At 45.0% G+C, this 22,899-nt stretch overlaps 2 protein-coding genes across 5 annotated transcripts; one reads left to right on the top strand and one right to left on the bottom strand.

The window, feature by feature from the left end:
- The first annotated feature begins 8,077 nt into the window (after window positions 1-8,077).
- On the top strand, window positions 8,078-20,320 carry MEIOB (meiosis specific with OB domains). 4 transcript variants are annotated; one of them, XM_027684139.1, is made up of 15 exons: window positions 8,078-8,346; window positions 8,750-8,819; window positions 9,906-9,981; window positions 12,960-13,017; window positions 13,495-13,626; window positions 14,364-14,436; window positions 14,793-14,988; window positions 15,319-15,419; window positions 16,995-17,047; window positions 17,148-17,243; window positions 17,623-17,724; window positions 18,202-18,355; window positions 18,720-18,903; window positions 19,361-19,447; window positions 19,737-20,320. In XM_027684139.1, the coding sequence occupies exons 3-15, from the start codon at window positions 9,913-9,915 to the stop codon at window positions 19,845-19,847; spliced, it is 1,416 nt and encodes a 471-aa protein (XP_027539940.1). In that variant the 5' UTR covers window positions 8,078-8,346; window positions 8,750-8,819; window positions 9,906-9,912; the 3' UTR covers window positions 19,848-20,320. The 4 variants fall into 4 exon arrangements, with proteins under 4 accessions (XP_027539940.1, XP_027539939.1, XP_027539937.1 ...); XM_027684138.1 differs by having other exon boundaries at window positions 9,890-9,981; XM_027684136.1 differs by having other exon boundaries at window positions 8,079-8,346; window positions 9,900-9,981; window positions 19,737-20,319.
- Window positions 20,321-21,590: 1,270 nt separating this feature from the next.
- FAHD1 (fumarylacetoacetate hydrolase domain containing 1) lies at window positions 21,591-22,785 on the bottom strand. Its single transcript, XM_027684143.1, has one exon. It carries the CDS (start codon window positions 22,708-22,710, stop codon window positions 22,039-22,041), a length of 672 nt encoding a protein of 223 aa, XP_027539944.1. The 5' UTR covers window positions 22,711-22,785; the 3' UTR covers window positions 21,591-22,038.
- Window positions 22,786-22,899: the final 114 nt, after the last annotated feature.

The following is a 22,899-nucleotide window of genomic DNA, read 5'->3' as shown; positions in this document are numbered from 1 at the left end:
TTTACACCTAGGATTTTTCGACTCAGGGAGGAAGCAAACAAGGCTCCTGGGCTGTGCCCCTCACTGACTCCAGCCCTGCCCCTGCCTCTCCCAGGGTGCCGGTTTGGCTGCCCGTGGCTCTGGCTCTGCTCCTGCCTCCAGCTGAGGGGGTATGGGCTGTGTCCCACCAGCACAGGCAAGCCACCTGCTTTCCCCCATCCCCTCACACGTGGGGACACAGTCCCAGGCTGGCACGAGCAGTTCAAGAGCCCCCCTTGGCATGTCCTGCCTGCCATCGGCCGGTCCCGGCGCTGCCGCTCTGGGGTTTGTTTTCCTAGTGAGCAAATCATGCAGCAGCGTGTGCTGCACTCTCCAGGTTGTTTGTTTTCCTTTGAAATGCAATATAGACCTAATGATATGAAAACAAACTCTCGTAAGAGCAGGGCTGTTCAGCACAGGCAGCGAGGGCTCTGTCCCTTCCCCCTGGCAGCGTTGAAGCGTTTCCCCCTTCGCTGACGCAGCCGTTCCTCATAAATCAGAGGAGGTAGGAGCACATTTGCTCCCCCGGCTTTGAAGAGGCGTCAGATCTCCGAACAGAGGCTTCTTGCTGGGTGATCCTCCGGGGCTGGTTCTCATTTCCTTGTAGGAGGTGGGTCTGGAGCCCATTTTGCGCGTTTGGGAAGGCTTGCGGGGGGAAGGGGGAGGAAAATGAATGACTTTGCTTCATTTGGGGAAAAAAAAAAAAGGAAAAAAAGCCTTGACACCACGAGGACTGTGCACCATTAACATCCCACTGACACAATTACTTACCAGGAAGACACAGATATTGATTTGGCAGGAAGTGCACGTGCCATGGCAGGGCTGAGGCTGCAGAAGGCTGAAGGGCTCCATAAGCCTGAACTGGGCTCCCTGCAAACCTGGGCTGAGTCTGGTCCTGCCTGGGTTAAACATCACTTCAGGTGCTGCTGTGGCTTTCACCCCTCTGGTGTCACTGCTGGCATTGCCACATGCCCAGGCCCTGTGAGGAGGGTGATGGCACTGAGGGCTGTGCTGGAGATGGTGGGAACAGCTGGTAGTGGTGAGGTGTGGGATGGCCATGCTCCCCATCAACTCCTGCCTCTCCTTGGGCAAATACATCTCCTAAGTGCTCTGCTTGGCCTTTGGGGACCTTTGCAAAGTGTCAGCTCTGTCAGTATTGCATGTGGGACCCCCTGGAAGAGGGGATGGTGAATGATGGAGAGAACGTGGGATGTCTGTGGGTCCCTGGGTGGGCAGTTGCTGCCTCTGCTGCAGGATCCCTGTGGTGCTGAGGGGCTCAGGCAGGGTGTCTGGAGGGTCCTTATGGTTGGCATAGCTGGCACTGGGGCTGGCAGGGGTCCTGCACAATATCTCTGCTGTAGCAAGGGTTTGCTTGCTGTGGTTGCTGCTATCAGCCCTTGGGAAGAGCCTCTGGGTGCACCCACCCTTTGGTGGCACCAGTCCCAGGTGGGTGGGGATGAATGGTGGCACTGGGAAGGGTGACCCCCGTGACTGAGGGATTGCATCTTCCCCTGTGCATTTTAATGGAAGGAAAACTACTGAGGTGAGGCATCAACAGCCCTGAGAAGGGAGGTTTCCTGTTCAGCTCTGCCCAATTTTGACTGTCTTGAAGAGAGGCTGTTGATGCACAACAGCTGCACAGTGGCACAAGGCATCCATTGCTGTCCCAACCACGCTTACACCCTTCCTAAATCTGTCCCGTGCCTGCATTATCTGGGAAGGGTTCAGGGACGTGTCCCTGCACAAGCTTAAGCTCTGTGTTAGTGCCAGGTTGCCTGAAGAGGAGCATAAGAGGTTTTTCCTGCTACTCCATCGCCTCTGTGGCAGCCTTGGGATGTGCCTGTGCTCTGAGGAGCTGGACACTAAGGTTGGACACCCTTTGGGAGACACCTTCACCTGGGAATGGCTTGGGTGCTGCCCTGGGGGAGCTTTGCTGCCGCAGCCAGGACCAGCCCGGTCACACAGGCAGCAAGAAACTCCCGGGAAGAATTTTCAGGAATTCATCTGGCAGTTTTTTTTCAAGGTAATTGCAGCACGAAGGTTGAGCTGGAACATTTCTGCTGCGCGGGGCCGTTTCCACCGCGGAGCTGGCAGCGGGAGAGCTGCTGAGTGAGGAGCCGTGAGCTGCCATATGGAGCTGTGCTCTGGCTGCTCGCTCACGAAAACTCCTCCGGGGCCAGGGCTTGGCAGCCCCTCTGCAGAGCCCGCGGCTGTGAATGAATGTTGCTCAGCGGCGGGGCTCGGTGCTGCAGGATCCCGCCCGCACTCCGAGAGCGCTGCACTTGGCCCGGGTTCAGCACAGCCCTGCACATGTGCTCGGGGAGAAGCACATGAGCCGTCCCGGTGACTCCCGCGGAGGAATTCTGCGCTTACCCACCCTCCTTGCTGGAGCTGCGCTTTCATCTGGCTTGATTTTTGTGCCTCGAGTTTCCCTTCGGCTTTCCCTCTGTGCTCCTTCCATGTCTCCACTGAGTCTGGCTGAGAAAGGAGCCTTCAAAAGGGGACCTGGGGATTTGCTGGAGAAGGTGGCAATGGGGAGACTGAAACAGGCTGGCAGGGCTCTGTCTTATTTCTAGTGTTAAGAGCAGGGAAGGGGGAGGAACAAACTCACAGAAATTGGAAGACTTTATCGTGTTAAGAGTGATAAAGCTGAAAATCTCAAAGACTGTTTTGTGTTATGCATAAATACTCTGTGGGAATTTGTGGTGAGGTCCTCCAGAGTCTGAGTGTGGAAGATGCGATGAGGAAAGTGTGAGGTGCAGGTAACGAAGTCACCCTGTTGCTGTTAGCTGGGAGATATTTTGGAAGGGAATCAGTCTTGAAGGCTGGAAGTCACAAACCCATCACTTGCATTCCAGCCCAGTTCCCTGCTGCCTCTTTGAACCCATGGATTTGTGGTTGCCCCATCCCTGGAAGTGTCCAAGGCCAGGTTTGATGGGTAGAAAGTTGGTCTAGGATTGGTCTAGTAGAAGGTTCCCCTGTCCATGGCAGGAGGTTTGTAACTGGATGATCTTTAAGATCCCCTCCAACCCAAACCATTCCATGATTTATCCACGAGATATGGGATCCTGAGCTGGAGGGGTTTCCATCTGCTCCTCTGCTCCTGCCCTCAATGGAACCCTTAATGGAACTGTCCTGGCTGCAGCAGAGCTCCAGCAGGGGCACATTTGGCCTCCACCACATGCAAATGCCCATTTCCCCTTTCATTCCATAACTGGGTAGTTCAGTGCATGAGTGAGCCCCGTGGATCAGGACAGCGATCGCATGGACAAGCTCCAGAAAGGAAATACTAACGTGGAGCAAGACAAGAACAAATTCCAAAAAACAGAAGAAACCCTTGTTAGACACGAAGCACATTGCCAAGTCCGTGGGTCTGGATGTAGTTAGAGGTGTACAGTGTGCAGAGGTCTGTAATATTTTATTCCAGGGATATGTATTTCTGGGACAAGTTGTTAGATAGACCTCTAGTGTTCATTTTCTTAAGGGAAAATGCCGTGATCGAGTCCTGTTTCGCTCGGGTCTCGTACCTTTGCACTTTGAACAGGCTTTGGGGGGAGGTTTTGTTTTTCCAAGGGATAAGAACTCCAAATGTCAGTGTGGGTCTGCAGCGTTCCCTAACGAGCTGCCTGACAGGCGGCCAGGCTGGCTCTGGGAATGTTGACACGTGGTTCCCTCGGAAGGGCTGGATGTGGGCCTGGCTCCCCGAGCAGCGGGAGCTTCGCCACCGCCACACCGGGGCCAAACACTCATCACCAGATCAAAGGTGTGTTTGTGCTGGGAAGTTTGGCTTGGATGGGCTCTTTGGACTCCACTGGCGCTCAGTTCACCGGATTCTGTGGTGGGGGAATGATTGTATTCACTCTAAGATCCCAGTTTTCTTTTACAGCCATCCCCATGTGTCTTTAGGAATTATATCCCAACTTTTCCTCCTTATGAACTGCTCATGAAAGGGTCAAGTTTTAGACGTGGTTGGAAACTGGAGCAACAGAAGGCTGGAAGGGTTTTTCCCAACTTTGTCACATATCCTGTGTGTCCTAATTGGTACTGCTCAGTATCATGTGTCCCAAACTGAAATCCAGATATAATTTGGGTTTGGTTTCATTGACTTGAAAAGCTGGAAATGTCTGAATGGCAGCCAACAATGCTAAATATCTTCTTTTTTTCCCCCCTCAAAGCATTATTCCTCAGTGTCAGGGAGCTGTCACTAAAACTATTTTTAATTGTTGTATGTTTTAATTCATGATGTTTTGTTGGAAAATATTCATCACTTGTTTGCTCAGAGAGAGAGGAGGAAATTCTGGTCTTGGGGAAAGTGATGAAAATCCATGTCATTTCACTGATGTCACTTAAATTAGTTTGAAATTATGTGCAGGAAAAGTTATTCTCTGTAGCCTGAAGGCTCCAAAAAGAAGCAGTTTCTATCTCTGTAGTTTCAGGCGAGTTAAACAGCAGATTTAAAATCTTGGGCAATCAAAGCCTGAGCTGCAAAAAAGCAAGAGAATTGAAGAAAAAAGCCTTATGTCAGTGTTTTCAAGCAGTGAATTCTCCTATATGGGCACTTTATTCTGCCTTTTTGCTATGAAAATTACACAGCAGGGTTAGTTCTGGGATATGTTTATTTACTAATTTTTCACTGCTAATTATTATCTGCTTAGTGATGATCTGAAAGTTTTTAGATTTCAGTTTTGGTGATTATTTTTTGAAATAATTCTGCAATGACCACCTGAGGGGACCTGATTTTGGGGTAGGGGCTCCTGTTCCTCTCTGGGTTGTGGGGAAGGCCAGGTCTGGTTTTAAGCAGAGTTCACCTGAACTCACCAGAGAGAACAGGGAGACTTTGTTGTCTTGAGAGCAGCTGCTGTTTCAAAATGCTGTCCTTCCTGGGCAGCTGGAAAGAGCAGGGCTGACGTGGCCCACAGAGATTTACACCTTTAAAAAAAGCTTTTTTTTTTCTTTGCCAGCAGTGGGGCTTTTCTTGTGCAGAGAGAGCCCTTGGCACATGGTCCTGTCGGCTCACACACACATTTGGGGTCTGAGCTCTCTGCAGGCTCATGTGGATACACCAGCCTCAGGTCTTGGCATCTCCCCTGGCCCAGAGCAGTCAGAATTAGCCCAGGTGGGGTGGGAACCAGCCACAGTTCACGTTAATTTTAAACTAAGGCTCTGGGTTGTTGTGTTTTTCCGTGCTGCAGGAGGTCGTGGAGCTGCTCGGAGCGAGGAAATCCCACTGGAACAGCGCTGGGATGAATCCAGTGCTGGGACCAGGATGGGGGGAAGTGAGAGCTGAACAAACACTCGCTGAGGTGACAGGGAGAAATTTAACTTCAATATCCCTGACCACACTGAGCACCTGTTGGCTGCATCAGCACCTGCAGTGCTGCTCCTGAGGATGTCCATCATTACTCCATCAGCGCTCCCGAGGCTCAGCCAGTTCAGGTATCAGCCAAAGCCACTGAACACTGAATGCCTTCAATAATTTGCTGCTTTTAATGCATTCAGTCAAGCCAATTACATAAAATTATAGGTCTGCCCTTTCCATTTTACCAATTCTCTGGGTCCTAAGAATGTATAAATATTCAATGAGCCCTCTCAGTAAACGCTGCGGGCAGCAGAAAACTTGCAGAGCAAATATTTTTATATTGCTCTGGTTTTGAAGATCCTTTAGAAAATGATTTCTGAAATGTCTCTGCTAGCATTGGACTCTCTTTCCCTGAATGCAAACCCTGATGGTCACATAACAAATTGCTAAAGTGAATTACAAAATGGCATTTGACCATGCCAATGAGTGTAATTTAAATAAATCTATTCATGAAGGCCTAATTAGCAGGGACTGGGCAATTTGCAGCAGTGGATGGGAAGTCTCTGCCAATCACAGATTGAATCCAACATAGTGCTAAGTGCTGCTGAAGTGCTGGAGAGTTAAAATCACTCGGAGCTTTCAGGGATCAAGCACTAGATCAGAAAAATACTGAATTTATACTGTTGCTTTCCCACAGGGGATGGTGCTTGAGAGGGGAGCAGGTCCTGCGTGGTACATGGACCTCAGGAAACTGCTTGTGGCCTTTCTCTTGCCTCTGTTTTTTCAGTTGTCAAAGGGAGATAACGATGCTGATTTCTTTTAGAGATCACTTTGAGGTCATTTGAGAAGGAAAACTTGAGTAAAGCTGAGTACAAATTGAGCAACATTTGTTTTTGCAGGCGCTCTTCAGTGTTTGTGCTTAAAGTTCCTAACAGGGAGAATCAGTTGACACTGTAAATCAGTGGGATAAAGTCAGGTTACACATTTGTTTGTTGTGAGCGCCAAAAAAAGATGTTATTTTTTTTACAGTAACCCAAAGGAGTCCAAATCCCTGACCATCCCCCGAAGTGCCAGGTATGAATGGCAGAATTCACAGCGACACCTGAGACAGGTACGTCCATCAAATGAGTTCTTGGCTCAGTGTCTGCAAGTTAGAAATGGAGCATCTGATCACATCTCGGAGGGAAAGAGCTCTGGTCTCACATCCACTGCCTTTGTGCATCCTGTCACGATGGCCCTGATAACGTCTCCCCAGCAGGAGCTATCATGGGAAAGGAAAGAGCAGCTTTTTCTTCAAAATGTACATTGAAAACAGGAGTGGAGCTAACCCACAAAGCAAACCCCCTCGATCATTAGCTGTCTAGTGAGGCCGTGGGGACACACAACAGGATTCTTGTTCTGGTGGCTTTGAAATGGAACAAAGCCCTTGGCCCTGGACGGGACACGGCGGCGTCGGGTTTCACCTGCCCTTTGTGCCTGTGGGAGAAAAGCAGCTCAACCTGGACAAAACCTAATGGAAGTGCTGACCATGGTGGCAGCACAAGATCCTGGCTCAGTTCTGCAAGGTCCCACTGGAGCAGGTGCTTGTGTCCCACCAAAACCTTGCTGAGATGCTGGACAAGCTCAAAACCTGCAAGTCCACGGGCTGTGATCTGATTTAACACCTTCTGCAGCAGTGGACACCCTACAGGTCCCATTTCAGGTTTGTTTTCCTGGTTTACTGTGCAGTCGTGGCTGGAAGAACAAGACTTGTACCTTTGCCAGCATTTTCCAGCCAGTGCACACGTTCTCCTTCCCATTGGATTAGAAGCGCATCACCATGGTCATTATATTCTGCTTGTCCATTGGATTGGGATAACTAAAACAACATAACTAACAAAAAATATTCTGTTTACTGGAGACTTCAGACTTATGGAACAAAGTTAGATCCATGGATGATACTGTACAAAAGGTGACCTAACCCCCCCTTCACCCCAGGCTGTCAGTTCCCTGGCATGATGTTTGTCATCAGCACAGGATAATTATCACAGACTTTAGAGATACAATAAATATGAGAGCACAGGTGGTGTCCGTTTTCAGCTGTTTAATTGAAGAAATGAAAGGTCCTGTAATACAGAGTCAACATAGAGAATTTGTCAGGCTACACTAAAAACTTCAATAGCCACGACCTTGAGGTTATAAAATTACTCATCGGGAGTAAAGTTTTTTTCATGATGCAGAGGTGAAGGGTATTGATTTTATAAAACAATGATTTTATATGCAATATAAATCGACAAAATGGCTCGATCCAGCTCCTTTCAGGGCCTGAAAACTCAGGGATTGCTGGGTGCAAATCAATACAAACAATATCTTAAACGATGAATTTTAATTCATTTATAAAATACAGGCTGCAATTTTTTTTCCCCTTAGAGCTAGTGAAAAAAAAAAAAAGGAAAAAGAAAGTAGGGAATGGTTTCTCCAAAGATTTCTGGAAAATTTGCTTTGTCTTGCAGGTGTGCGTTTATGATTGTAGAACAAACCGGACTTCAGACTCCTGGGCTGGTGCTTTGTTGGCTTTGAGTCATGGAATCACAGAGTGGTTTGGGTTGGAAGAGACCTTAAAGTCCATCCAGTCCCACCCCCTGCCATGGGCAGAGACACCTTCCACTGGACCAGGTTGCTCCAACCTGGCCTTGGACACTTCCAGGGATGGGGCAGCCACAGCTTCTCTGGGCAACCTGTGCCAGGGCCTCACCACCCTCACAGGGAAGGATTCCTTCCCAATATCCCATCTAACCCTGCTGTTACCTCCTTGAGACCCACCAGTGATCCTGCTGAGTGCAGGAACGCCTTCAGTGCTTTGGGAAACCTCTCCCCTCGTGCTGTGCTGGCCCTGAGGACGCTCCCACACCGTCAGGGCCGCGGAGCCCTTTTCCCGCCACTGCGCCGGCGCCATTTTGTCTCCGTCACGTTCCTGAGGGGTCCGCGAGGGGCACTGAGGGTCCGTGAGGGGCTTGAGGGGGTGTATGAAGAAATTCTGTACAGAAAAGGTAATCAGGCACTGGAATGGGCTGTTCAGGGAAGTGGTGGATTCTCCATCCCTGGAGGTGTTTAAGATGAGACTGGATGTGGCATCAGTGCCATGGTCTAGCAACCACGGCGGGGTTGGATCAAGGGTTGGACTTGATGATCTTGGAAGTCCCTTCCAACCCAATTGATTCTATGACTCTCTGATGGACTGAGGGGTCCACGAGCGGTCTGTGAGGGACTGCGGGATAACTGAGGGGGTGTGTGATGGACTGAGGGGTCCATGAGGTAGCTGAGGGATCTCTGAGGGGGTACACGATGTGCTGAGGGGTTTGTGAGGGGGGCAGCTCCTCCCCCGTAGGGGCCTGGGGCATTTTAAGTCCTAAATGACCTTTTTTAATTTTCCTCTCATCCATGTGTTCCCAGTGCTGGTTCCTCTGATCCAACCCGGCTGACGTGAGGTGCGGGCACTGAACAATATTTAACTTCTTTGGAGGTAAGGATATTGCCATGCCTTGGGGGGATGCTGAGGTTTCTGCAGAAGAAAATGTAAATCTTTCCATCTAATGGTGTGGGAACAGGTTTAAGGGACCCACTGTTCAGTGGTTTCTCTAAGGCAAATTTAGGCTGTCTCTCTGTGAGAGTGTAGTTTGAAATGCTCTCTTAGAGAAATCACTTTGTTCTCAGATCACTGCTTACTTTTTTTAAAATGTAGACTATTTCTTCTCTGGTTCAACAGACCTTTACCCTATTGCCTGATGAAATGGTTAACAATTCTCACACAAGGTGCCAGGTATAAGGACTGCAAAAGCCCCTCAGGACTTTGTTATAAACATTGAACAAGCATCCAGCAGTTCTCCCCTATTAAAGGTTATTAAGATTTGGACAACGGGATGGTTCCTTTTACAAAAAAAATGTAGAATCTGACAACTATTTGTTTAATATCTAAAAGTCTCTGAGGTACCCTTGAAATAATAAGAGGTGTTCAGAGGGGCTAACAAAGCCCCACTTTGGCATCACTAGAGAGGGACCTGAGTGCTCACAGGTCTGGGCAGCCTGGAAAGAACTAATTTTCACAAATTTTATTTTAATAAATTCAGAACTTTTTTTACTTTAAGGAAGGAATAAACTCACATTTTAAAGTAGTTTAATATTAAGTCCAAACCCTCAATTAAGGTGCTTTGCAACCCAATGCTTTTCTTTCCTCACATATAAATTGCCTTTTTTATATGAGCTGCCTCATTAAATTCAGTTGGACTTCCCAGAGAGAAGGAGGGTAAATATTTTTCAGAGACTGGTGCTAATGGAGTCATTTAATGATGAATAATAAATAAAAATCACAGACTTTTATTTGAGAAGCATAGGTAGAGTAGTCACAGTAAAATTCATAACTTCCATCGCCAAATCCAAACAATAAAGACTTGTCTACTTCAGATGGCTTGAAATGCCTTTTATTGAAAACAGATGCTATTAGGTCAAAACATTTGTGTTAAAAAATAACTTTTTATTCTCACTGTGAATAGTCTGAAGTGATTTGTTTAGATTTTTTTAAAAAATCTAAATTAGTTTTCTCCAGTTTCAGATAAAGAATGGCTTATTCTAGTCCAGCACGGGACTTTGTTGCACTTTCAGATCTGCATCCAAACCTTGCTCGTCCTGTAAGTCTCATAGACGTGGTCCTTTTGTTCCGAGATGAAACAGTATCTGACTGTATTATATTACTGCAAAATTATGTAATTGCCATGGATTTAGGTACTAAGAGCATTAGTGTAATTGTCAGACAGAAAGGACCTTCCCTCCTTTGTGTGCAAACCAGCAAAATGAAAATTGATGCTGTTGTTGTCCACAGTCTGCGGGTACCACAACTACAGATATTGACTGGACAGTTCAATGTCTGAGCGTCAGAGGCTTCTTTGTAGCATTTTAAATGGGTGCTGAGTTAGTAAAGACATTAGTAAAGGCATTACAGAGTCAGCTTTAAGCAGCCACAATGTATCTGGGACCCTCACCAGACCTTCACCACACCTATGAACGTAGGGCCCACTCCTGGTGTGCTCAGTCCCTCTGAGCTCCTAACACTGCCCAGAGTTATTCACACAAAACTCTCGGTGAATTGTGTTTTACCTGGATAAAAATCTCCCAGTTGCATGTCAGATAGGATTGTTTCTGTTTCTTTGCAGTAAAAAGCAGGTTTGGCTTGGAAGGGACCTTAAAGCTCATCTCATTCCACCACCCTGCCGTTGGCAGGAACACCTTCCACTAGACCAGGTTTCTCCTGAAGAGAGTGAAAATAAGTTTTCCTGTTTCCACAACTTTTTATTCGGGAAGGGCAAAATTTAACTTTTTTTTAAAATTACTATTATTTTATTTTAAACAACTTAAAGAGAAATCACAGAAAAGGGATGATCTAAGAGAAGCAGTTCTATATCCCAGTGATATTGTATATTTTTTCCATCTTTTCATAAACTCCTGTTCTCCAGCAAAGCTAATTTATTGTCATTGACAGTTACTCTCAAATAATGATCCACTAGCTCAGTTAAAAGCTTGTATTTATAAATAAACCTCATCTTGAGCATTCCGGTTAGTAACATATAGTAATGAAAGTATTTTTATAGAACAGCAATTCATGATAGAACGATCAGTGTATGTTTAGGATGTTAAAACAGCAGAACACACATCATTTAAAGCATCAAAATGTTTATTAGTTTGCTGCTTATTTTTTAAAGTGAAATAGATTAAAATATAAACACTTGAAATAGATTAAAGTACACACCACTTGTCTGTGGTGCAGCTCAGGATTTGGTTGAGCAGCCTCAAGCAATGCTCTGTCAAAAGAGGCAGCACGACTCCCTTCCAAAGGTCTGTGTTCTGCTCCTCCTCCCTTGGTGAAATTAGTGCTTGGCTTGTTGCACAATAAGCTGATCAAGGAAATGATCTCTGGAAGTTTTCCTTCCCCCTCCCTCCAAAATAGTTTCCAGCCAGATCACTTCCCTCTGCCAGCTCACTGTGCAGGCCTGGTGTTAGAGACAGAGAGGGGAATGAATTTCCAGCAGGGACAGGCAGATTTCCTTTGGAAACTGCAGATTTACATCAGCTTAATTCCTGTGGGGAGCCATCCTAAATGTCAGTTCTTTTGACTGCTGGTGAGATGCAGGGAATGCGCTCAGATTTAACTGATAAACATTTTTTAAAGAAACAAAATCAAAAATAGAAAAATAAAATCGTAACCTAAAATCACTTCATGCTGTGGACAGAAAGTCTTCCCTCAGAAGATGCACTAGCTCGGGTACTGCACTGCTGTACACGGTGTCCTCTCACTGAGTGCCCGTCACTGCAGGATAAGGCAGTTCCCTTGCTCCATCTAGTGATTCCAAGGGAACCAGGAACTGCAGAGCTCAGGTTTGAGCACATGTCAGTACTGTTGCAGTGAAGTCAGGCAGGTCACACTGCTCTGTGAATAGGTACCAAATTAATCCTGGGGGATTATCAAATTGTTCTCCTGCCCTTGCTGGCTGAGTCTGGGATTCTGCTGGAATGACACAGGCAGTACTGAGAGAAGGGCTCGAGTGGAGAAGCTGTGGCTGCCCCATCTCTGGAAGTGTCCAAAGCCAGCCTGGATGGGGCTTGGAGCAACCTGGGATAGTGGAAGGTGTCCCTGCCCATGGCAGGGGGTGGAACAAAATGGTCTTGAGGGTCCCTCCATCCCAAACCATTCCAGGTTTCCATGACTGTGTGAAGTGGAAGTCACATGAGGTGCTTCAATGTTTTGAAGGACCCTGGCAGTGCTCCACTGCCAGTCTCTCCTCCCAGTCCTAATTCCATTCCAATTTTCATTGCTCACCTCTTAAATCCCAAACTAGCACTGCAACACTTCTCTCTCACTGAGGACTGCCTACTTTAAAAACCCTAAAATCCACCACACAGCTATATATTATTAATATATCTCTCTATATATCTTCACGGGTGTGTTTGCTCCCAGTAGCTTTGTTTGATAATTAAGACCAGGGTGCTTTTACATAATAAACACAGGTTTGGCAAAGCAGAATAAGATTGATTTTGGTTTCAGTCACCAAGCAAGTTCCTTGCCTCAGCTGCCTTTGAGTGAGTTGAAAGACAGGCAGAAAGAGGCACCTGTAGAAATTGGGGTTGCTCACAGGAGGAGGGAAACTGCCTTCCCTGTGGGTGCACACGTGTGTCTCATGGTGCTGACAGCCAGGGAAACCTTGGATGCTTAACTGGAAAATAAATCCTGGCCAGACTTTTCATGGTGCATTTAAGGAGATCTGAGACCTGTGCAGAGAGCATGAAACAACAACATTGCTGCCTACCTGAGGAGAGATTGCTGTAGAACAGCCAAAATTGGGACTGCTTGAGGTGAACTTTTGTCCTCCCATTGTCTTTGCAAACAGAAACAGATGTGTTTCTTTTAATATTTTTATTAGTGGCTATTTTTCCTTAAAGTAAACTCGTCTGTTTATGTTTTAGTTTTCATATGGTACCGTGGAATAAATAGATTAAAATGATTACCAGTCAGAAATATGTTTATTATCATCAGTAGAGTATAATTCCATGAAATCTAATTCATCATATACATCTGTCTTTAATCCTTGTATTCTATAATCTCTTTATTTTTCAGAATGTAATCGGTGTGGTTATTGGGAAAACAGATGTCAGAAGCTTTCCAGACCGAAAAAGTACAGTCCCTTTTAACTCTTTTTACTTCGTTTGCTTAAATGGTATAATTTGGCATAGATGGCTGAAATCAATATTTAAATGATAAACAGACTCCTCAGTGTAAAACGTGTAGAACAAAAACGCACACACAAAAAAATTGTGTGTGTTTGAGAACCACGATGAAAGAGCATCATTAGTTTGGCTAAACCTTATTAATCAGAAACTGGAAAAGCTCCATCGTGGAAGTGTTTCAGGCTCTGAAGTTGGCACCAATATGAACCCATCCTTCCATAAGTGCTGCTGGAAGGGATCAGGTGGATGGGGTGGTGTAGCCCATTCCCGAACACCAGGGTGTTCCTGCACAGCCTGCTGACCTCTAGTGGGAGGAAACTCATGGCAAAACCCAGGAGAGCATCAAAACAGTAGTTTTTATACCTATATTCCAGTTATAAATGAAACTGTGCTAAGAATTGTAATAGTGCTGTTTGGTTTTGCAGACATTGGGTCGGAAAGATACACCTTCAATTTTACCATCCGTGATTCACCAACTTATTTCATAAACGTGCAGTCCTGGGGCAGAGAGGAGTATATCAGATCCCTCTCAGAAAGCTTCAGGGTTGGGGACTGTGGTAAGTCAGAGTTTATTCTTGCCACGTTTCTGTTTGCGTGTAAACCAGTGTTTTGTGTTGGTGGCTTTGCTGTATTTTTCTCTGAGGACTCGGAAAACAGCCTAATTGGAAACAAATTGTTCAGTTATGTAAAGTATAAAGAGGAAAGGAACAAGATTCTGAGGATTTAAACTCAAAACCAGTAAATATGTCAACAAAAAGACCAGACACAAACCCACTGAGTGCAGCCACTCAGAACTGGCTGCAGTTAACTGTAGTTACCCAATCTAAAGTCTTACATTATATTAACTTCCTATAAATGATTAAAAATAAACTCTGTAAAGCAGTTTGGTGTTTGTCCTCCCTTAGTTACAGATATGACTATGATTGTTCATAAAACCACCACAAAAATCTTGTCTTTATTTGCAGTATGTGCTTTTATCTTGTTAAGTTAATAGAAAGCCTTTGCTGCCCACGGCTGTTTGGGTAAAACTTGTGACCATGCAGAGCACACACACGAAAACTCAGAGCTGTTGTGTTTCCACTGCGTGTCTTGAGGACTTGTGGGGGACTTGGGCCATAATGTCTGGACAGATGTGGTTTTTCAGCATGAAAACATTTGGCAGTAGTTCTTTCACACACCTTTTCCTTTCCAAACCAACCTTGAAAACAATAATTTTTAGAGTAATCTCTCTTTCTCTGTATCTATAAGCAATTTTCTACCATTACTAACATTGCTTATCAATGTTTTGTTTTAGTTACAATCGAAAATCCATTAATTCAGTCAAAGGAAGCAGAAAGGGAAGAAAAATTCAACCCTGTAACTCCCAGGTAAATTTAGGGTTAGAACAAAGTTAACACTTGTTTAGTTGCCAGCCAGTGGCAGCAATTGGTGGAAATATTTAGTCTTCTTGTGTAGCTGTGCCTTCCTCCCTGTGTTCCTGTCTGGTCAAATAATCTCAAAGGGGAATATATTTCTCAGTATATAGCAATAAAGTAATTATGCTCTTTGTAACTAAACAGAGTAAATTTCATTCTTTGAGTAAAGTCTACTCAAATTTTCTCTTTCTCGAGAGAAAACAATAAAGGAATGGAGTTGTTTTCTCACCAGAATTAACATTTTTCCCTGTTGATCCACTGGTGAGTGCAATGCTGCTGATGGGATTTGTTCTGTGCACGCTCTCTAGTTGCTACAAATTACTGCTCAGTGAAAATCACTCCGTGGTCAAAACCTCCTCGTGTTACGAAACGGACACCAGGCTCCTTCCTCTGCTGCACCTGCCTGTCAAGGACCCTCAGGATTATTATTCCCTGGGGGATATCATTGCAAATGGACAAAGCCTCGACGGAAGGATCCTCAATGTGCTCGCAGCTGTGATGTCAGTAAGTCAAGGAGCCCCAACAGAGTAGAGTTCTCTGCTATACCATGAGTAACTTCATTGATAATGTGGATTTTGGGCCTCGTAGCAGACAGGACTCAGTGGGGTGGTTTGTTCAGGTTGGAGCCACTTCAGCTGAGTGACAATAACCACAAACACCCTTTGGGATTTTTATCAACAACATGAGGGGGGCGAATTCAGTGGTCTCATTTTTTAGTAGTCTACAGAGTTTTTTTTTCCCCATTTTTCTAACTCTTCTATTTTCTAGATTATTGCTTTTATTCTCCTAAACACTTAGGAGAGGAGAAGTGACTGCTTCTTTTTCTTTTTAAAGGTTGGGGAGCCAAAGTACTTTATGACTGCAGACAAAAGGAAAGGCCAGAGGTGTGAAGTGAAGCTGTATGATGAAACAGAGAGGGCTTTTCCAATAGTATGGTAAAATGGTTTTTCATTCACTAAAAGACACAAATTAATGCAAGAGTGGCTACATAAATTAACTGTAACACGCACCTGTTATAACACTGGTTTTTAATTTAAATGCATTGTTATTTGGGAGGCAACTGTGATGAGGCAGCAACGTAGACTGAAAAGAGACTTAAAAAAGAGATGCATTAGAGTGGCCTTACATATATTGTGTAGTTTTATGGCTTGCTGACAGCCTGCTGGCTCACAAATGGCAAAATGAAGCTTAGCTCCAAATAGTTCCTTTTTTTAATGTGGACATTTGAACTAATTCAGGAAATGGCCTTTAAAACCAGCTGCAAAGGCTGGATGTTCCTCCCACAAACTGGGGAGGGGAAAGAGGAACGTGCTTGGTGTTTAAAGGAGAGCAGAATTAACAAGTGGAATGGAAATAGGTTGGAACAGTTTTTAAACTTTTAAAATAATGCAGAAACATTTTGATACAACTTTGGCCATATTTTTAAGCTCTATCCCATTTACAAACACAACTATATCCATACCATTTATGCATGTAATCAGTAACTTATTTAAGAGGAACATTTGTATTTTGCCTGTAGTCTGTTCAATAAACCTGTGCCTTATCTATGTGCAAGGACATATGGGGGTGTGGGGATTCACTGGCACTGGGTTTGCTGTTTGCTGGTTGAAAAATGACCTAAATGACCTTTGTTCCCCCGAGAGAAGGAGAAAAACAGCACTGCACTGTGTGAGCTCTTGAGCTGTGTTGCCACCAGTGGGATGTTTCACACAGTTTATACTCACAAACACAAAATAAACATCTACAGTGTGAAGTCTTCCAGCCCTTGGGCTGCCACCAGTGTTAATGTGGAGCAGCACCTCCAACAGCCTTGTTTCAGAGCTGGTACTTGAGCAACAGCGTTGAGAAGGGATTTCAGAGCCCATCAGTGAAGAGGCGGCTGAGCAATGTTAGATGGAAATAAAGTATCTTAAATCTTTTTCCAAGGATTAAGCAAAAAACCCACCAGAACAAATCCGTGCTTTGGCAGCGTCCTTGCCAGCCAAATTTAGGAGGAACTGAATGAGATTTTATCACAAGGGACCTAAGCATGAAATTACCATTTTGAGGGACACCACTGACCTCACTCCAGTCTCATCACGCGCAGCTACAAAGATTCCAGTGTTGGGAAGTGGCTGAACATCTGGCCAAGGACTCTGAGCAATCAGCCTGGCCCCCAGCACCAGCTCAGCTGACAAACGTGGCAACTGGGATTTGCTTTAGTGAGAAATTACTTTTATCGCAGCTCTGAAACACACACAGCATTTTTCCAGGTATATTCTGCATTTCACCATTTATTTTATCCTGCTTGGCATGGGATAAAATAGGGCCTGGGTTAGGCTGTACAGAAAAGTTACTTGTCCAGAAAGCATCCTGCCTGGCTGTGGATACACATGGAATTTCACTGGCATGTGTGTGTAACAAAGGAGTCACATCCCCTTTGACTAATTTTATTTTAACTATATTATTTACTAAACAGTTTGAGTGCTCCTTCAAAAATGTTTTGATACATTCACTTTTGTTTAATTTAGTTGGGATAATGAATCCATCCAGCTGGCACAGAGTTGGATCCCTCAAGAAACAGGTACAACAGTCTGGTTTTTGTTTTTACTGTAGTTCTTAATGCCATACTTATTCTACACTAACAGGTTTGTTTTTGTTTTTTCTTTTTTTTTTGTGCACAGTTATATTTGCATCAGATGTGAGAATAAATTTTGACAAGTTCAGGAACTGTATGACTGCAACTGTGATATCCAAAACCATCATTACAACTAACCCAGGTAAGAGCTGCTGAAGTATTGCTTTGGTATTAATAATAATTATAGGCTATAATGCACAAATTAATCTATTGGAAAGTCTAATTTCTTCTGCTTGTTTGTCTCACAAAGATCTCTGCTTTTTGTCTGATATGTAATGACCAATGCCTTTGGCTTCCACCCTGATTTGATTTATTTGATTTATTTTATTGTATTTTATTTATTTAAACAGTCTTCATATATTCAATGCAGAACTAACAGTTAAAATAAAAAAGAGAAAAGTAGCTCTTGGCTGATTCCAAGAGGCAACGTGTTGGTGCTACCAGAACACAAAGTTGTAAAATATGCTGCTGTTATTTTTCCATGCACCACATCCTAATAACTTTTAAAAATACATCTTCAGAGACAGCAGAAGCAAATGTTCTCTTCAGCTTCATCAAAGACAGTGCCCAGTCAGGAGCTCTGCATGACAGAATGAAGGAGCAGGCAAATGAACCCATTAACTGTAAGTATGGGTGCAGACACTGATTTTATTCAACCATATCCTGTGGTTTCAGAGTGCAGCTGCAAGAATTCTTGCTCTTTGTGTTCAGAGAAACAAAGCTCAGGTACAGCCTGGCTCAGTATTTAAATCTGGAATGTTATTATTGGGGCTGTCCCTTATTTTATTAATTAGGTACCTTCAGTTGACTGTGCCAACTGCAGCCTGTCTGGTGTGTTCTTTCTGTCCTGAATAAATATGAAAAATTGAGAGGGAAAGTTTTTTGTCAAAAGCTCATTTTGAGGAATACAAAGATTAAATAGTAGATATTTTCCTGACTTTAGTCCCCTTTTGTTTGACTTTTTCAACAGGAAGGTGTGGGGGGTTTTTCTCATGCTTTAGATCAAATCCTCTCCTTTTTATTACCTTCAGATCCTTTGTTGCTGTTGCTCTTCTGAATTATTTCTTGCTCAGACCCACTTAACGTGTCTTTTATTTTAGTGGAGACTATAGTTGATGTTTATACAGTGGAACAGCTGAAGGAAAAAGCTCTCCAGGGTGATGGGAAACCCGACCCTGTCTATGGCATTATTTATGGCTACATTTCCACCCTGGACATTGATGATAATGTATCCAAAGTTATGCGCAACAGATGGTGAGCAACTGCCTCAAACTGTATTAAAAACTGCTTGTCCTCCTTCCCCGACCCAAATGAGATGGAACACTATTTTAGGCCATTTCTGGAAAAGAAATAAAGCTCCTCTGGAGGATGCCATGTGGATTTCTGCTGTGTAGACTTCCACAAGTAGCAAGGAAGAGGAGTTGGCTCCATGAAGGACTTGCTCTTCCTGGTCCTGGAGCCAAGAAAAAAGAGGCCACTTTGTCCCAGACAGACTTGAAAGTTTAGAAGATGAGAAATTTTTGTTAGGGACGAAGCCTCTTGGGAAATGTCAGTCTAGAAAAACGTTTCAAGCAAGGAGGAATTGCATATGTGCATTAATTATCTTCTCATGCTTCAGCTCGATCTGCCGCTTCATCGTGAACGAAATGTCAAACACTTGCACTTTCTGCAGCGACGTCTCTCCGGAGCCAAAGTCAACCTTTGCAAGCTTTGACATCCTCGTGGATGTGACAGATCACACAGGAACTCTCCATTCCTGTTACCTGTCTGACTGTGTGGCTGAGGAGACGTTGGGCTGCACAGTAAGTAGGGAGGAATGAGGTTGTTATTTGAGCTGCGCTGTGAAGCCTGATAACAATTACAAATGTATGTAAATGTTCTTTGTGTGTGTGTACAACAGTTTAAAAAACTGCACGTATGTAGAGACATACACACAGCTTTTTAGCAAGTCCAAAGTTAGAAGTCAGCAGGTGCTAATAAGAATTGTGTTAAATGTAAGAGTGAACACCCAATTCAAAATATTGCTTTTTTTTAATTCACACTTTTCTAAGAATTAAAATTGGAAATCCCTAACTTTGATTCTCAGTTTATTCTGGTTAATTTGACTGCCTTGGTACATTATCACACCAAACACTATGTTAAAATAGAAAAATACAGCCCAGAAGTGTATAAAAAGGTGTAAGATGCTCTTTTCAACATCATTTTGTTGTGGAGATGTTGTAATCACATGCTGAAGTTTCTGGGGTGTCCTGTTAACAGGTCCATGAATTCCTCATGCTGGAAGACGACCAGAAGACTGCACTGAAGTGGCAACTTCTTTTGGAACGAAGCAAGATTTATTTCAAAGTTAGTATTTAGCCTTAATTTAAAACAGGGGCTCTTTTTCACTTTTAAACTTGCCCTTCTTAGCAAAACTGTTCTTACTCTCCCATCTCCCCCTCCTCTGTCCCTATTTCCAGGACAAAACAAATGCTTTTCTTCAGTAGTGACAGGTATGTAGCATAAATGTGCACTCACACAGGAAATAGTGTAAAATACGGATCCCTCTGTCAATCATGCTGTGTGACATCTAAAAATAATCTATGCCAAGGTGCTGTACAGCAGTGAAAACAAAGACCTCTAATTATTTTTCCAGGTTACTTTGTCACCCAACTGGAGAACTGGAATGAAAGTGAATCTTCTTTCCTGCAAACTGGCAGATCCTGTAGAGGCGAGTCAGAGTTTGTTGGGAAGAGACTGGAAATAAGAGTTTATGCTGTTAACAAAGTCTAGGAAAAAGTCTTCCTTCCCTGTGTTATTAGAGGTGGAATTCTTTCGTTGTCAGGTTTTGCCAAGTCTGTTCTGACAGTAAAGAAGGAATCTGCATTACTAATACCTGTAAATGGACTTCTGGGTTGATCTTCTTCAGGTGATTGTACTTCAGAAAGTAACTTGGGCCTCAGCTTAAAAGTTAGTTCTCCCAAAGTCAACCCCTTCCAAGGGGGGTGGAGAGTTTCTTCACTCAGTTGAGATCCCTGAAAACATCAGAAATGACAAATAGGTCCAGACAGATCTGCTGACTTCTGTGTTTTAATTGTCTTGCTACCTTTGTGTTAGTTTAAATAAATAAAGACCCACTTTGAAACACTGCCTGGGTTTGTGGTGCACCTTGGTGAGTCCAAACATGGAAGTTGTGGCAACAGAAGAGGTGCCTCTCTTTGGGGCAGACTAAGGTTTATTTATTAGAACAGTCATTAATTAGCAGTGCCCTCTGACAAGCAAACAATCAGCTGAGACTGTGAGCAGCAGAGAGGAAAGGACTCTTCTTCACAAAGGTAACTGTCCTTCACTGGACATAAAGAACCCAGGTAGGTATACTTTGCCTTTCTTGTGTATTTTTTCCCTATTTTTAATCTATTTCTGTCCTTAGCTTCCTCTGCCATTGGTGTATTTGCTGCATTCTCCAGTCCTCACCTTCTGAGCATGTTGGGACTCAGCCTGTTCCAAACAGTGGGAGATCCCACAGCCCTCCTCTTGCAAGGGATGGGTCACCCTCATGCCCCACCTGCCCTTAAAGCAACGTGGCACAGAGAAAACAGCCACAGAAACAGTGACTTCTGACAAGAATCCACCAGGACTGCATCCCCTTCTCCTGTGGGTGGAAACAAGGACTAGACACCCAAAAAACCACCGCCGGTGCTGGGTCACTGCACCCCTGTTGTAGCATTAAATGATTCAACATTTTCCAGCCATAACAGTTCAGATTTTGAAGTGAATGTTTCCAATAATTTATTCCCAGCTTGGCTCTGCTGTCAATGCAGGGCTGGAGACCAAACTGCTCATGATGCATTGCTGCTGTCACCATGAACGGGAATGTTTGACAGGCACGAGGAAATGGAAACAGGACAGAAACTTAATTCCATCCTTCCTCTTCCAGAATTGTTCGCCCTGATGTCTATTTTAATTCTGCAACGTTCTGCTCTCTTTTCACAGTGTGATGTGCAGCACCCTGGACCATGCAGCTCTCACAGAGGTGCTTGACTTTGGGAGACAGGAACTTTCTCTGTAAAACTCCCCACTTTTTGAAAACAAATCTTTTCCTAGCAGTTATTAAGATGTGACTCCAGTAAATGGAAGCATTTAACTGTGGTGCTTGCACGTATGTGAAAAACCTATGCCATCTGTTTCTGTTAGAAATGAGTCAGTTCTGTGCAACCTTTGAAAATGGTAAGTTTTGATGTTTGTGTGGGGAGGATTTTTTTAATTATATTTTACAACTTACTCTGTCGCTCCATGGAATTGAAAGGGAACTCGCTGTCATGCAAACTGGTGGGGAGTGTTGGATCAGCTGGAGTTTGGGACTGGGGAAAGTTCCACAGCGTGGCTTTGAGCAGCTGGAAATACTTAAAACCTCCAACTGCTGCACTGCATTGTCTAAGTAAAAGCAATTGCTGCAGTTACATTTTTATTAAAATTGGATTTAAATCAGTAAAAGCAAAGACAAGTTTACGGTGATCTTTACCCAGGAGCCTCTTTATTCTCGATCTTTTGTATTATTTCACTTTTAGAACATATTTAAAGATCAGCTTAGGACAAAATCAATCTGCCAAGCATCTGGCACACTTCCTGCTGCATTCACTCCTTGGAGCGGGAGGAAAAGCCATCCTCATTTAATCATTAGAAAATGCAGGAGGAATTGTAAAACTAATCAAAAAATCAAACGTCTTTCTTTTGTAGAACATCCCAAGAAACTTCTTGTGAAGCTGCAGTTCCTGATTTACTGTTACACATGTACCTCCTCCATCACCACTTTGTTTGATCAAGAATTTTTATTTTTAGGCAATACATTGGCAAAGCTCAAATCATCACAGGAGAGAAGCACACAGAGCACTTGGGCCATGGAAGTGTTTGTTCACCAGACGTTCCTCAAGGAGCCTCATCCCAGGCAGGCTCCTGGTTTAGGATCTCCGTGTTTGCTGGGCCACCTTAAACCGCATGGAGAGCACATCCTTGATCCCAGCCTCTATCTCATCGTTGGCCTCCACGGACCCAACTCCTTTGGGAGACCCTGTCAGAATCAAGTCCCCTTCTTCCAGAGTGAATATTTGACTGATGTAGCTGATGAGATAAGGGATGGAGAAGATCATGGAGGAGGTGTCCCCCTCCTGCCTCAGCTTTCCGTTCACCTTGAGCCAGATCTGCAGCTTGTGAGGGTCTGGGATCTTCTCCTTGGGCACAAAGTCACTGACCGGGCAGGACGAGCCGAAGCCCTTGGCCAAGGTCCAGGGCAGCCCCTTCTTTTTGCACTCCTCCTGCGTGTCCCTGGCCGTCATGTCCAGGCACAGGGCATATCCCGCCACGTGCTCCATGGCAGCCTCCTGGGACACGGCCTGGGCCCTCTTGCCGATGACCACCCCCAGCTCCACCTCGTGGTGCAGGTTGCGGCAGTAGTAGGGCCGGAGGATGGGCGACCCTTCGCGCACGTAGGCCGAGGAGGGCTTGAGGAAGAAGAGGGGCTCGGCGGGCAGGGCGCTGCCCATCTCCTTGGCGTGCTCCGCGTAGTTGCGCCCCACGCACACGATGTTCCTGCCCCACTCCCAGAAGCGGGACAGGGGCCTGGAGGAGGCCATGGCCGCGGCGCGTCTCCTTCCCGGGGCAGCGCGGCCGCCCTTGGGCTGTCCTTGCCGGGCCGCTCCTCCGCCTCCTCTGCCGGGTCGGCGAACGAGCGGAGGCAGCGGGCGGGCCGGGGGGGCCGGGCGGGCTCAGCGCCGCCCCCGCCGCTCTGCGGGCCGGGCCGGGCCGGGCCGGCTCTGCCGCCG

This window comes from Neopelma chrysocephalum, unplaced genomic scaffold (genome assembly GCF_003984885.1).
Source record: "Neopelma chrysocephalum unplaced genomic scaffold, ASM398488v2 Primary Assembly neopelma1_65b, whole genome shotgun sequence".
Classification (NCBI taxonomy): domain Eukaryota; kingdom Metazoa; phylum Chordata; class Aves; order Passeriformes; family Pipridae; genus Neopelma; species Neopelma chrysocephalum.
The sequence above is the reverse complement of the archived record's forward strand: the minus strand, read 5'-3'. Positions and strand labels throughout refer to the sequence as shown.

What these genes read in the sequence shown, in the direction of transcription:
- MEIOB (XM_027684139.1), top strand. Translation starts at nt 9,913, where the DNA reads ATGGCTTATTCTAGTCCAGCACGGGACTTTGTTGCACTTTCAGATCTG. An exon ending in CTTCAGGGTTGGGGACTGTG is followed by an intron (nt 13,627 to 14,363) that starts GTAAGTCAGAGT and finishes GTTTTGTTTTAG; the next exon opens with TTACAATCGAAAATCCATTA. An exon ending in GAAGCAAGATTTATTTCAAA is followed by an intron (nt 19,448 to 19,736) that starts GTTAGTATTTAG and finishes TTATTTTTCCAG; the next exon opens with GTTACTTTGTCACCCAACTG.
- FAHD1 (XM_027684143.1), bottom strand. Translation starts at nt 22,710, where the DNA reads ATGGCCTCCTCCAGGCCCCTGTCCCGCTTCTGGGAGTGGGGCAGGAAC.